At 41.8% G+C, this 14,790-nt stretch overlaps 1 protein-coding gene across 6 annotated transcripts in view; it reads left to right on the forward strand.

Moving 5' to 3' along the window:
- Positions 1-14,790, forward strand: part of LOC126284653 (putative fatty acyl-CoA reductase CG8306) — a 174,613-nt gene that overhangs the window by 136,764 nt on the left and 23,059 nt on the right. For all 6 annotated transcript variants that reach the window (XM_049983753.1, XM_049983757.1, XM_049983758.1 and 3 more), the window contains exons 6-7: positions 6,604-6,796; positions 13,619-13,858. In XM_049983753.1, the coding sequence (XP_049839710.1) occupies positions 6,604-6,796; positions 13,619-13,858 (433 nt within the window). The remainder of the gene's footprint in view (positions 1-6,603; positions 6,797-13,618; positions 13,859-14,790) is intronic.

Genomic DNA, 14,790 nt, shown 5'->3' on the forward strand with positions numbered 1-14,790 from the left:
TCAGTGCCCTTCAAAGCCTCTGTGTGCTGTACAATGTACATCCCTTGGTGCAATGGGTCCCCGAAATCTGTCACTTGCTCTTTCTCGATGGAGCCACTGTGATGTTTATGTGCATTCTTGGTCATGACAGTCTGACAGGAAACAAGGCCACTGATGCTGCTTCTAAGGCTGCAGTCCTCATACTTCAGTGCACCAGTTCTTACATTCCTCTTGACACTCTCTGTCACTCTCTGTGTTGCTGTCTGTTAGAGGGGTGGTGTCACCTTGGCATCAGCACTGGTCCTCCCTTCATAGGAATAAGCTGTGGTTTATTAAGCCTCTCCCAGTGGCTTGGACAATTTCCTCTCAGCCCTCTAGCAATTAGATCATTTTAGGTAGGTCGTATATCGGATACTGTCTTTTTAGCTATCGCCATTTGTTAAGTGGTCTCCCACCCCACTTTGTACTCATACTGTGAGCCATGGTGATGGTCTGCCATTTCCTTACAGGATGATCTTTTCTTTAAACACTTAACATTCTCGTTTGTGTATTCCGTCTGAGTTATCAGCCATTTTAGCAAATAACACTTGGGCTGTTGACTGTGTTTTACTTTATATATGTCGCAGCAATTTGGCAGAGGCTATTTAATTTTTAATTTATGACCTCCGTTTCTCTATGACATATTTTATAGATCTTTCTCAACGTCCCTGTTTTTAGCTGTCTGCTCTTCTGTCAATTGGGATTGACTACTAGTCGTTTTTAGCTCCTGTCTTTGTCTTTGTGTTCTACACTTCTGATGTGGGCGCGTGTGACCCTAGGTCCCGAGAGAGAGAGAGAGAGAGAGAGAGAGAGAGAGAGAGAGAAGAAAAATCCTCCCTGCTGTCTGTAGGTCATCTCTCTATCTTGCTCACCGCCTTCTGTGTGTCCATGTGTCATAAAACTTGTTCTGTGTTGTCATGACAGCTGACATTTAAGTTCATATTACATTCATCAATTTCTTAAATTATAAGAGTTTATTCAATATGTATATTATTATACTCTGTTATGATGTTTGTAGATAAGCTGTTTTTCATTATTATTTAGTTTGTTACATATTTCTACCTTTTAATAGCAGACAAGTTGCACTTTGTTTTTCGGTGCTATGTAGGTACCACTGGATAGTGAGCTTGGGGATCCAAACCAGTCGTCTGAATTAAAATTAAAAGAAACGGAACTGGTGTCAAAGAGTGAAATATTATGACCACAGTCCAATGCCTCGTTGCATTGCTGGCATGTGATGCTTTTAGGAAAGTGCATAAGAGGTGTGGAAATGAATGGTGAATTAGTCTAGCAATGATACATGCAGCAAATGGGGAAAGCAACTGATATAAGCGTCTTTAACAAGAGGAGATTGTTGTGGTCCAGCACCTGGGACTGAACACCACAGAAAAAGTGAAGCTGGGTAGTCGTTTGCATGCTACTGCCGTGAGTGTTTGAAAAGTGATTGAATAGTGGTGAACCACAAGTAAGCAGCAAGGCGTGGTATCTTCGTGCCTCAACACAGAATGTGCTTGTTGGATACTTACCTACTCTGTATGCATCAGTCTGTCGTGGATCTGAGGACAGAGAGTAATGCTGGCACAATTATTTAGGAACACAGCATTCAGCACATAAGCATTCAGCACATATTGTTAAATGTGGGGCTCCCCAGAAGATGCCCCTGTGTGTTTCAACATTTTCCCATCATTATCAGTTAAGATTGCAGTGGACACAGGATTGTTGTGAAAGGACTATGGATCAGAGGAGACAATGTTGCCTGGTCAGGTGAATCACATCAGAGGTCATGGCCGAAATTCACTTTATTTCAACTGGCTGAAATGCATATGAGATGCTATCAGGTGTCTGCTCTTTACCCTCAAACCACAAGCCTGTGATTTATGGGAAATGCATGGCCTGTGGGACATTTGGTACCATGAATCTTCAAAAACGAGCCATGCACTTGTTGAACCTACGCCACACAGAACTCCTGCTGTATTGCATTCCCAAGGTAGAGTAACTATTACGAAGGTGATCTTAATGCTTTTCTCTTTCTATGCCTGCTTTCGCCCAGTTGGTACCATGCTGTCTGACAGAATCGAAGGACACGTCCTGCAGTTTGCCAAACAATTTTACAGATACTATTTGGTAACAACTAAATCAGTTCTAGGGTTTTGTATCACAATTGATAAAAACAGAGCCTTTATAGGATCAGTTTGTTGTCTGTCCATCTGTTACAAACACTTTTTCTCAGGAGTGGCTAGACGTATCAAGGTGAAATTTGTCATGTACTAAGTTCTACGCTCCTTTGGCAATGTAGCAAACTTTAGCTTCCAAGCCAAAGTAATCAAGAGATGGCCATTTGTGTCACATATTTTGATAGCTTCAAACTTGTTCATCAGAACCTGTAGAGTATTTTCCATTGAACTATAATCATGAAATTCGGCAAGAAGTAAGGTATCACACTAAAAGTGAAGGAAAAAAATCCAAAAATTATCTGTTTGTAGTTACATGTAGGAAAAAATATTTCTTTTGGCATGTGAAATCCAACATCAAACTTGAAATTACAACTTTTCAAAGATCTTGGAATCCCTGGGGCCGATATCTTGCCAGTATCAGTGGCGATAATAGCCAAAACGGTAGAGAGTCTTGATTGCTGCAATGGATGAATTGTCTGTATACACAGTAAAGTTTGTATGGTACCCACACTACATGGAGCCTACTTGCACCTGGCCATTTTTGTGTTGCTTATAGCTTTGTGTGTCAACTTCTTCATTTTGTTAACGGTTGTAGTTATTGTGATATTTCCATTTAAGTAAGACACTGTGTGAAGTCCGAAAAAGTTTGCAATGAGAAATAGGGCTCACTACAACTTTGCGTCAGATGCATATTACATTGTATGTTACTGTGTGTGAAATTTAGCTAATGTATTGATTTTTTCTTTAGACTTGGGTAGAGGTCTCTGTCACCAGTCACGAGAAAATTGGTTTTATGTACTGTAGTACACTCATTTGTGATCATGTGCGCCATCTGTAAAGCCAGAATGAAATATCCATGACATATCTTGTAGCCCACAACTGGTTTGTGGTATCGAAACAATGATGACACACAAAGGGGAGAGTATTCGGCATGTAGTTAATATGTGAAACTTAATTATCTACCGTGTTATTCCACTAACTTCAGATTTTTTGATGAAATGAGAGAATTTTCAAGGGACGTCAATAGATGATGGAACGAGAATTGCTGTGGACTGTGGAACAACATAGATGATGGCATTACTCATTTATTTTTGTTCTGAGGATGTGCTTTTTCATAAGCAACTGACTTTGCTTGTCCCCAGATCCCCACTTAATAAACTGAGTCAACCACTGTTTCAGGATTCTGTCACAATTGTATATGCCCGATGTCTTTGTGAGGAGACATTGTGTATAACACCACTGTGTTATCGCAAAAGAGACAAATGTTAGTGTGACAACAAGAGAAATGTAGGTTTTACTCAAAATTTTTCACTCTATATGTGTGTCTGAAATTGACAAATGGTTAACAGGTCTGGCAAAAATAAGTTGCGGATTTTGTTGTATTTTCAGTGGAATTATTTTTAGATACCAACCAAAGCAGAGGTGACAGTAGATCTTTTTGGAGGTTCACCACTGAAGTGCAGGTGTGGAGGGGTTCCAATTATTATTTACAAAAATGTGACTGTAGATTTCAGTTTAGAACAGTGTTTCTCTTCAAGTGCTCAGCATTTCCACCACAGTGTATTGACAGCTTGCCCACAACCCCCAACACTACTGCTCTCCTCTGCTTCCTCAGCCAACTGCATATCTATTGGCCATGTTATTTTGCATGCACTCCACTACCAATAGTCACATATGAAGACTGTCATACACTTTTGAACCTAATTGTTTCTTTGGGGAGGAAAGAAGCATAGATTGGGAAGGCAGGGCATGTGACCCCAGGACAAGAAGGACCCAACTGTTGTGAGAATGAGCAAGTGTGGTCAAATTAATTGCGGAGGGAATTAGATTAGCAAATGATGTACAGAAACTAACAGTTTTATCTGTTGCACAGCAAAATAAAATACAATGGCAGATGTAAAATGTAGATTAGGTAATGACAAGAAAAGCCTCTCTGAAAAAGAGAAATTTGTTAACATCTAATACAATTGTAAGTAGTAGGAAGTCTTTTGAGTGTAGCTTTTATATGGAAGTCAAATGAGAATAATAAACAGTACAGACGAGGAGATTGTAAAAGGTTTTGAGATGTGGTGTTAGAGAAGAATGCTGAACATTTGAAGGGCGTATCTTATAACTAATGAAGATGTATTGATTCTACTGGGATTAGAAATACCTTTATGGCAGATCATGCCAAAAAGATAGAGGATGGATTGATGGGAATACCCTAAGGCATCAAGGAATAGTTAATTTGGTAATGGAAGGGAAAAAGAGTAAGGAGAGGGAAGGAGCCATAAAAATTATGGAGAAATTGTAGAGCAAGACTTAGGCATGTGAACTGGATGCAGGTGGATTGGACGTGGGCTGCAGTGGTTATGCAGTGATGATGGGGCTTGCATGGGGTAGATTAGAGTGGAGCGCTGCATTGCACCAATCTCCAGACTGGAGGCTGCAATAAAAATAAGAAGTAACCATTGTTCTCACACAGTGCTATTGTTTTGTAATTAGAATCCTGTATTGCTCTATAAAGCTTCTGAACTTGCAATTTGTAATTCCTGCAAAGAATAAGAGTATTTTTTATTGAATAATTAAAAAAAAAGAAACACTGTACATGTTCTTATAAAGGTTGAACCTTCGTTATACCATGAAATAGATGTATTATATGTACCTGCATCTATTTTACATTCTGTGAACCACTCTAAAGGGCATAGCAGAGGGTATGTCCTACAGTACCAGGTATTAGGGCTTTGTACTGTTCCAGTCACCTATGGAGTGCAGGACAAATAGGCAGACAACCTTTTGGGTGGGCAACCACAGCTTAGAGACATTATGAATAACTACAGCAACACTCAGCACTCAGTAACCATTCAGATTGTCATAAAAATTATAACAATTAAAAAGTCAGGAATGTCTTAAGTGTTTCCAAAAGCTGCATAGCTGTATGAAGGTGCTTTGCTTTATTGATAGGTACCAATTTTTCATCAGCAGACACGGATCTTTAGGTTTATAATGCTATATTTCCATAATGTAGATTAGAGTCCCAGCTTTTGGAAAGTTATCCATGTTCAGAGTCAAAACACAATGGTAGGTCATCATAATAAAACTGAGTACACACAAAGATGAGTGTAAAAGTATACAAGGCCACAGTCCACCCGCCAGTGTACTGTTAGCCTCCACAGGCTGCTTAACACCACTTTGGCCTGTTAGCAATACATGGAATTCTAAGTTTTACTTCACTGATTTTTACACAACTGGTGTATACTGGATCAAGTAATATATCCTTAGGGATGTTGTCTGTTCTGGCTTGTTTAGCAGTCATGCTTTGTTCATTTTGACAAGCATCTTTTGGTGTACTGAACTTCATTATGACGACCGATGATCATGGCTTGACTCGTTGATTACTACCCCAAAGCAGGGACTCTGTAATCATCTATCTATGTTATGTAAATATAACCATTATAAATCTGAAGGTGGGTCTATATTGATGTTAAACAGGAGTTGCGAATAAAGCTATTTTTCATACAGCTACGCGGCTTTTGAAAACACTTCATCATTCTTGACTTTTTAATTGTTATAATTTTTATGATAATTTGAATGAGTCTCGAGGATTGTAACTTTTACAAGGAAAAATAATTGTTTAAATGCCTTTGTGTGTGCTGTAATTAATCAAACTTTATTCTTGTGAATCTTATAGAAGAGTTATGTAGGGGGTTGGGGGCTTTTTCTAAAGTCATCATTTAAAGCCAGTTCTTGAACACTAGGCAAACAAACCAATTATCATTTGTGCTGCCCTTCTTTGTATGCCTTCAATATCCCATGTTAGTCATATCTAATATGAGTCTCTCACACTTGAGTAATATACTAGGACGGTTTACACAAGCTATTTGAAGGCAATCTTCTCTGGAGGCCTTATTTGGAAATGAAAATTGCACCCCCCCCCCCCCCTCCACACACACACACACACACACACACACACACACACACACACACAAACAGAGAGAGGAAGTTCAGGCCACAGCAGCCAGATACAGCTGTGAGGATTTCTGAAGAAGACTCTTTTGGCCAAGGGCTTAAATGTTTAAACGTTCAGTAGTCTGTCCATTGTGCCCACCTGTGACTAAATGCGTCATCTATGTGGTGCAGCAATCTATCCTTTTCATAATTTTTTTTTGTTATCCCTTCCAGATCTTTCCAGTGTTTGACACGTTGCTTAAGATTTTGTAGGTTTATAGTTAAAAACGTATGTATGAATCATTGATATTAATACTGTAGGATAGTGTTTACTACATCAGATCTAAAAGTTAACTTATTGTTTACATCCTCTTCCATCTTCATGGAAGAATTGTGTGGCTTCAGTATTTAAGATTGTTCTTAAAATTGTGCTGTGGTTCTTTAAGAAGTTAGTGTCTCAGAGTGTTGTAATATTTAATTTCAGTCACTGCTGCATGGAAAGAGCCAGTACCTGGGTGGACTATATCCAAGAATGGACCAACCGGTTTCATGATGGGAGCTGCGAAAGGTGTGGTTAGGAGACTGCCTATGAAGACAGATGTAGTCTGTGATTACATACCAGTTGACTGTGTGGTGAATGAGCTAATCGCAGCGAGTTGGGAGGCAGCTACGACAAGGTGGGTTACACATAGCTTATATCTCTTTTTGATAACTGTTCCCCATTTACCAGAAGTTTTGTGTGCAGAATCTCATAATTTCCATTTCCATTAATTTTGCCTCATAATCTAATAATCGCACCCTGTAATGTGGTTTACTGTGCTCTTGAAGTGGAAAGGTTTCAATGTCCTCATTTATAGATAAATTTTAATTTCTTGTGATGTTGGACAGTGTAGTGTACTAGCTATTACCCAAGGCCGCACATTCATATCATTAATTTTGTTATGATGAGTCAGTAAGTTATTGTACATACAATAACATCAGCTACCCTCACATATCTGCTTGGTCGGGTAAGCATTGCTCTTGATGTATGCCCACTGTCTAACCCCCTTCCGACTGCCCCAGTACGTGACGTGCTGGGATGTGCAGTCACACATTGTGCTATTAAAGTAGCTATACAGTGAGGTGACAAGTCATGGGATAGCATGATGCATATACACAGATGGCGGTAGTATCGTGTACAAAAGGTATAAAAGGACAACGCATTGGAGGAGCTGTCGTTCGTACTCAGGTGAGTCAAGTCAGAAGGTTTCCAATGTGATTATGGCATCGGGATGGGAATTAGCAAACTTTTAAGACGGAGCAGTAGTTTTAGCTAGATGCAAAAGATGTTCCATTTCAGAAACAATTAGAGAATATGATATTCTAAGATCCACAGTGTCAAGAATGTACTGAGAATACAAAATTTCAGAAATTACCTCCCATCGCGAACAATGCGTTGGCAGACGACTGTCACTTAACAACTAAGAGCTGTGGTGCTCGCGTCGAGTTGCCAGCACTAACAGACAAGCAACACTGTATGAAATAACGCCAGAAATCAGTATGGAATGGATGACAGACATATCCATTATGACAGTGCGTCAAAATTTGGCGTTAATGGGCTGCGACGACAGACAGACAGACAGACGTGAGTACGCTTGATAACAGTACAACATTGCATACATTGTATTCAATGCCTCTCCTTGGCTCGTGACAGTATCAGTTGCACTGTAGACTGGAAAACTGTAGCCTGGTCAGATGAGTCCAGATTTCAGTTGGTAAGAACTGATGGTAAGTTTTGAGTGTGGTGTGCACCCCACAAAGCCATGGACCCAGTTGTCAGCAAGGCATTGTGCAAGCTGGTGGTGGGTCCATGATGGTACGGGCTGTGTTTACATGGAATGGACGGGATCCTCTAGTCCAGCTGAACTGAGCAGTTACTGGAAATGGTTATGTGCAGTTACTTAGAGACCATTTGCAGCCATTCATTGACTTCATGTTCCCAGAAAATGGTGTAATTTTCATGGATGACAATGCACCATACCACTGGGGGTCAGTCTTTTGTGATTGGTTTGAAGAACATTCTGGACAATTTGAGTGAATGATGTGGCCCCACAGATTGCCCATCATGAATCCCACGAACATTTACGGGACATAATCGAGAGATCAGTTCATGCACAAAACCGTGAACGAGCAATATTCCATAATTATGAATGACCACGGAGGCAGTATGGCTCAGTATTTAGGAGGGGACCTACGACGACTTGTTGAGTCCGTGCCACATCACATTGGTGCAGTACATCCGGCAGGAGAAGGTCTGACGCAATATTAGGAAGTATGCCATGACTTTTGTCACCGCAGTGTACATTATGCAACAAACGTGGTGATTTTTCAACACGGTTTATGTTCACCGATGTAAAAAAGCAGAGTCATTCTCTAAATCATAGTCTTTGAGATCAATTTTTAAAAAAGTAGCATACGACATTTCTCAGGTTTCAAGGTATTTCCACACCAAATTTCAGGGAAATCATTTCGATGATGCCTAGCAAAGCGCGGTGGCCACTCTCCCCCCCCCCCCCCCCCCCATTTGAGGTTGTTGTTTCTCTTCTTCCTCCATATGTGCTCTTGAAGGCCAGCCCATACATCTGATGCATAATAAGTGACTGAGTAATGCGTAATTCCCAGCCCTGAGTTGACAGATAGTTGGCACGTACACCCTGGTACAGGCCAGGCTCAGGGAGGGGTGATTTCCTGAGCTGCTACCTTCCCAGATTGCCGATTGGTCCCTCTCCTCTGTTAGGTGTTTGGGAGGTGTGAACAATCACCCAAGGTGGGTGCGTCCCCTTCTGGAGGGGACACCCCAGGGAAGGAGTGCACCATCATTAGAATTGTTGGCAATCGAGGGACATTTACTCGCAATGAGCCCCTTGTTTTCACAATCAACGGCTGTAAAACGCACATGGAATGAGGCCATTGATTTAAAGACGCTCCCAGCAGCACCACGGTTCCTCGTGGTTTCAAGTACTGAAGACAGTCTTTTGCTACAGTAAATCCATTTATTATTTAGAAGGGTTTTGTTGCAATTGCTGACCCTTAGAAATCCTGCTCTGATTTACGCAATGACACTTTGCTTTTGGAGAGTGTCTGCTTCTCAGGTGCAACTACTACGTGCAGCTTCACTCCTCTACGGCTATCCTGTACGTGTTGAGGCCCGTCAAATGCTGAATTCTTCCTGTGGTGTCATTTACACTATGCTGCTCAATGGTTGGACAAGGCAGAAATTCAAATCTACCTCTCTGATCCTGGTATCATGCAGTCCATTGTATGATGATAAAAGTAGATGCCTCCTTAGTGCCCACATGCACTCCACTTCTCAGTTTTGATAGAGTGGTTCTTCCGTCAAAGATCAAAGCAGGTTATGAAGTTATCACAGTCACATCGTGAACCTGGAGGACTGCTACCTGTGTCATTGTTACAACCGCACTTAGAGAGTCCTGTTGACACCTAGCCGAGTGTGTAACCTGCGGTAGTGATGCTCATGATGGCGATTGTCTGCCTCCTTCTCCCCGCTGGACCAAATGCAGTGGTGACCATGCCACCTGCTCCTACAGTTGTCACGTATCTCGATAATGGGGCAATCCTGGAGATCGAAGTGAAGGAAAAAATGCTCTACCCAGTTGCTCGCAAGTTGGCTAGTCGGATACCTTGTGTTCTACAATTTGGCACCTGCAGTACTGTTCTCACTCGAAGGACTTGGCCACGCAAATGTGCAACCTCAAATTTATCACTGCAGTTGTGAAATCGCCTAGCATTGTGGTACCATCCCCGTCTCATCTTCCAGGTGTGCAACATGCCACCAAACTTTCGCCTCATGGGGTGAACTCACCAGCTACACAACCGGAGGGCTGGAGAGGACAGAAGGGTCGCTCCTGTGAAGACTTCCTAAGTCCATACAGTCACCCAGCATCTAAGCCTTCCTCTACCAACTGCAAAGTCCAAGAATTGAAACAAAGGCAAATGGCCTACTGCTTCACTGATTTGAAGATCGTCTTTGACGGTGTCGACCATGTGGACCCTCGCCGGGCCGACCTATGTATCACCTGTGTGCACAACCAACTGTTTTACTGCCCTAAACACTTCAGGCCAACAGAATAATGCAGACACTTATGTAGACCTCGTAGATCAGGATCCTCCTGCCTCTGGCCGTGTAGCAGCGAGTCTTTGCAGGCAGGCACTCATCACACGCTGAGGTCACATCCCTTCATTTTTTCCTCGTCACGATTCTCCTCCAGTGGAAAGTTCGCGGTCTTCAATCCAACAGAAAGGATTTACAGCTGCTCTTAGTCACAGCACCCACTTGTTCTATGCCTTCAGGAAACAAAACTGCATATTCGTGCCCGCTTAGTGCTCTCGCATTTCTTCCCCCCCCCCCCCCTCCCCCCCCACCCTCCTCCCCCAGTTCTCATTTGAATCTATCCCTCTGCACTGCCCAGCTTGCCCATCATGGTCTGCTTTTTCTGACACATACTTGAGCGACCATTTCCCAAGTGCTATCCTTTTACTGACACATACCCAGCTATGTGAACACCCGAATGGCAGCTTACTAAGGTTGACTGGAGGATTTCTTCCTCCCTGGTGCCCAGCGATGAAAAACATTTGTGCAGTTGTGATGACCAGGTAGAATACTCTAAAAACATTATCCTTACCAGTGCAGAATGTTCCATTCCTTGCACTTACTCTTTACCGCACTGTGTCCTGGTTCTGTTGTGTTGTGTCCAAAGAAGAGCAGCAAGAATTGTGACTGGTACATTTAGCCTTCGTGAGAGAGTTACAAATCTCGTAGAAAGTTTGGAGTGGGATACACTTGCAGATCGATGATGTGCGAAACGAAAGGGGCCGTTCACTAAATTCCAAAATCCAATCTTTGCCAAGGATGTAGAGCATATATTATTACCACCAGATTTCAAATCGTGCAATGATCACCATTCAAAGTTAAGGGAAATTAGAGCTCATGCTGAGGCGTCCAGACAGTCATTTTTCCCTCGTGCGATCCGTGAGTGGAACAGATGGGGAAAAATGACTTTGGCGTGAATTGTGCCTTCCGCCACACACCGCTTGGTGGCTAGCGGTGTATATATGTAATGTAGATGTAGCCTAAGACACCTGCTGGAGGACTGGTATCTTCTGTACTCTGTACACTTTGTGCTTCTGTGGCCACCCGCCCCGTTTCCTTGAGGATAGGAAACTTTCTTGGTCCTCGCACGTCTTACCCAACAGCCCGCTGTACTCGGTCACTCACTGTTCTGAGTGTCCTCAGTGGTACTTTCTTGAGCAGATTGAATGACCCTCCTCTGTTTGTACTGGCCTTTGTCCATTTTAAAGTAGATTATGGGTGCTCTGTTTATCCATCTGCACATCCAGCGCTCTTACGCTGTCTCGGCACCATCTATAATCGTGGCATCCATCTGGCTACTGGTGCCTTTTACGCTAGCCCAGTTGAGTCCGTATGCAGAAGCTACTGGACTACCACTGTCCTGCCGCTATGATTTTCTTCTCAGCATATATGCGTGCAGTTTGTCTGCCATGCGCCACCCATCCTATGCTGCCTCCTTCAGTGACTTCCTTGATTGACAGTATGGCATGCATCCCTTTTTTCTGTACCCTCCTGGAGTTCGCTTTCGGCTCTTGATCCAGCAGCTTAACATCACGCCACCTTCAACTTTCTTGGTGGCTGTAAACCCTTCACCACCTTGGCTTCACGTGGTGGCATGTGTTCACCATGGCCTTCATTCACTTTTTAAGGACACTACTCCATTGCTTTTAGTTTCATGACCACCTCATGGAAGTTCATGATAATGCCTTTGTATACATTGATGGTTCTCAGACTGTCCGCCATTTTTCACTATCGGCCTCCGGAACACTGTTCAGTATTTACAGTAGAGCTCTTCGTGCAGTATCATGCCACACAGTACATCTGGCGGCATACAGGCTTTTCAATTGCATCATCTGCTCAGATGCTCTCGGTGCACTTCAAAGTCTCTTGTGTGCTGTACACTGTCCATCCCTTATTGCAGTGGGTCATTTGCTCACTCTTGATGGAGCCTCTGTGACTTTCATGTGGGATGCTGGTCACATCAATCTGACAAGTGACGAGGTTGCTGATGCTGATGCCAAGGCTGCAGTCATCAACCTCAGCCTGCTAATTCTTACATTCCCTCTGATCTCCATGTTGCTGTCTTTTAGCAGGTGGGATCACTTTGTCATAGCCACTGGCCTTCCCTTCACAGGAACAAGCTCAGTCATTAAGCCTCTCCCAGCAGTTTGGACGGCCTGCTCTCAGCTCTTTCGTCATGAGGAGATAATTTTAACTAGGTTGTATATTGGGCACTGTCTTTTTAGCTATCACCTTTTGTTAAGTGGTGCTACCCCACCACTTTGTGCACATTGCGCTCAACTGTCGACGGTCCACCTTTTCCTTACACAATGCCCCCCCCCCCCCCCTTTTTTTAACTGCTTATGTTCTTGTGTGTTTTTGCTGTCTGAATTGTAAGCCATTTTAGCAAACGACCTGCGGCCTGTTGACCATGTTTTAATTTTTCTTCGTCATAACAATATGGCTAAGCCCATTACATTTTTAGTTCAGGACCTTCGTTTCCCTATATGGCGTAATTTATTGACCTTTCTTCATGTCCCTGTTTTTAGCTGTCGTTTCTTCCGTTGATTGGCATTGACATGTAGTTATTTTTAACTCTTCTTTGTCTTGTGTTCTACAGTTTGGACATGGGCGCATGTGACCCAAGTTCTTTTTGTGACCTAAAATAAAACAATACAAAGTGAAGCGCAGTAGTGTTCAAAAGTAATTTCCGGATTGATGAACGGCGTCATTCTTTTTTTATTATTTCATTTATTTATGTATTTAGTGTGTGATAAATTTGCCAACTTATGTGGTTTAATAATGCTTGGCTTCTGTTTCTGGGCGTTTTTAGAATCATAATTGAGCTGAAGCTCAATAGTTTGAGGAAACAGTATTGTTGTTCCCAGAGATTCGTAAATGGGGTTGTGTGTGAATGTGAATTAAGTCTGAATTTTGTTCTGTGTTCATGAAATAGTGTTACTGTGTGAATATGAACTGTGGCTAATGTCTGTATGTCTTCCCATTCCTGCTTTCATTTTTGTTTTACAGGAAATATTGTGTGTGTTGCATCATTCGGCTTACAGTACTACATATAATGACACACATTACATGTTCATATTTTTCTTTTTTTCTCTTGATTTAGTCTAGATTAACCTTCTTTACATAGTAAATAGTTCTTTTTTATCAAATTTAGGAGCGAAGGTAACAGTTCATCCAATATTAGAGGCCATAACTTATCGACAGGCATCTAAGTGAGACCAAAAACTAGGTAGCTTTGGGATGACTCAAATTGTTCAGTGAGTTGTTACCATTGCTCCTAAATTATTTACGTTCTAGGAAGATTTTCCATTATTGTATTGTTTTGTATGACTTGTTTTTGTTTTGGCAGGCCCAATAAGGTACTGGTGTACCACTGCACATCGAGCACACGCAATCCTTTCCGCTGGGCAAAGATAGAGAATCACGTGAACACCTACCTCCACAAGTATCCTCTCAACTCAGCTGTGTGGTACCCTCACCTGAAGTTTCTGCCCAGTTTGCTTCTCTTCCGAATTTCGGCAATTTTTGTGCACTTTGCACCAGCTTATGTGCTCGATACAGTCATGCGTGTAGCTGGCGGTAGACCAATGTGAGTATTTTTATGGAATTAATGTGTCCATTCATTAAGTCAATAGTATGTCATTGAAAGTAACGTATTTTCTGTTTGTGTAGCTTAGGAATCGGGGAAATCCTCGGAAATACACACACTGTGGCCAAAACTTCTACGTGCATGTTCCTTGTTGCCCCAAAAGATACCAGCTAATGCAACTCTTGGAATTGAGGTCCAGCCTTTTTTGTCAGTGCAGTGTGTAATTTTAGGGGGAATATTGTAATGTAACTTGGTGTATACAAAAGTGAGATTTATATTTCAATTGTAGCACAGTAATTACTTAACGTGGGGCAGTTAATGTTATTGCTCACCTCAGTGATGTGCCTTCAGCTGGGCACTTGAACAAATCCACAGATTTCCTTGAAGTAGCCCTTATTTTGTAGACAAACTGTCATCACATTGTGAAAAATGTACTATGTACAGTAAACATTCTGTTAAACACCCACATTACTTACCATATTTACCCAAATGCAAGCCAGCCGTTTTTTCTAATTTTCATGGTGTGATTTTCTGTGTCTCAGATTCATGCGCAAAGCCTGAGTTTTGCCACAGAAGCTGCTGGATTAGTAGTTTGAGTATTTGGGGTTAATCGTGGGAGAAATTCAAATTTAATGTTGCTCATCTTCGAATTTAGCAGTTTTTCAAATATTCATATCAGTAAAAATTAATCTCTTTGTGTATATACCATCAATATGGACATTTTTAACAAACGTGGAGAAGTTGAAAAATATGGTAAATACAGTTTTATGTTTTCACAGCTCCAATTCCATTTGGAAATTGTTGGCACACATTGCTGTACATCAAGCCATTCCTCAATGCAGGATTCTGGAAATTGCTACACCCAGTCATCTAGCTTTATTCTTCAATTTTTTTTATTTTCCATTACCAGTTCTGAGTTGCTTACCGATCAT

This window comes from Schistocerca gregaria, chromosome 8 (assembly GCF_023897955.1).
Source record: "Schistocerca gregaria isolate iqSchGreg1 chromosome 8, iqSchGreg1.2, whole genome shotgun sequence".
NCBI classification, from domain to species: domain Eukaryota; kingdom Metazoa; phylum Arthropoda; class Insecta; order Orthoptera; family Acrididae; genus Schistocerca; species Schistocerca gregaria.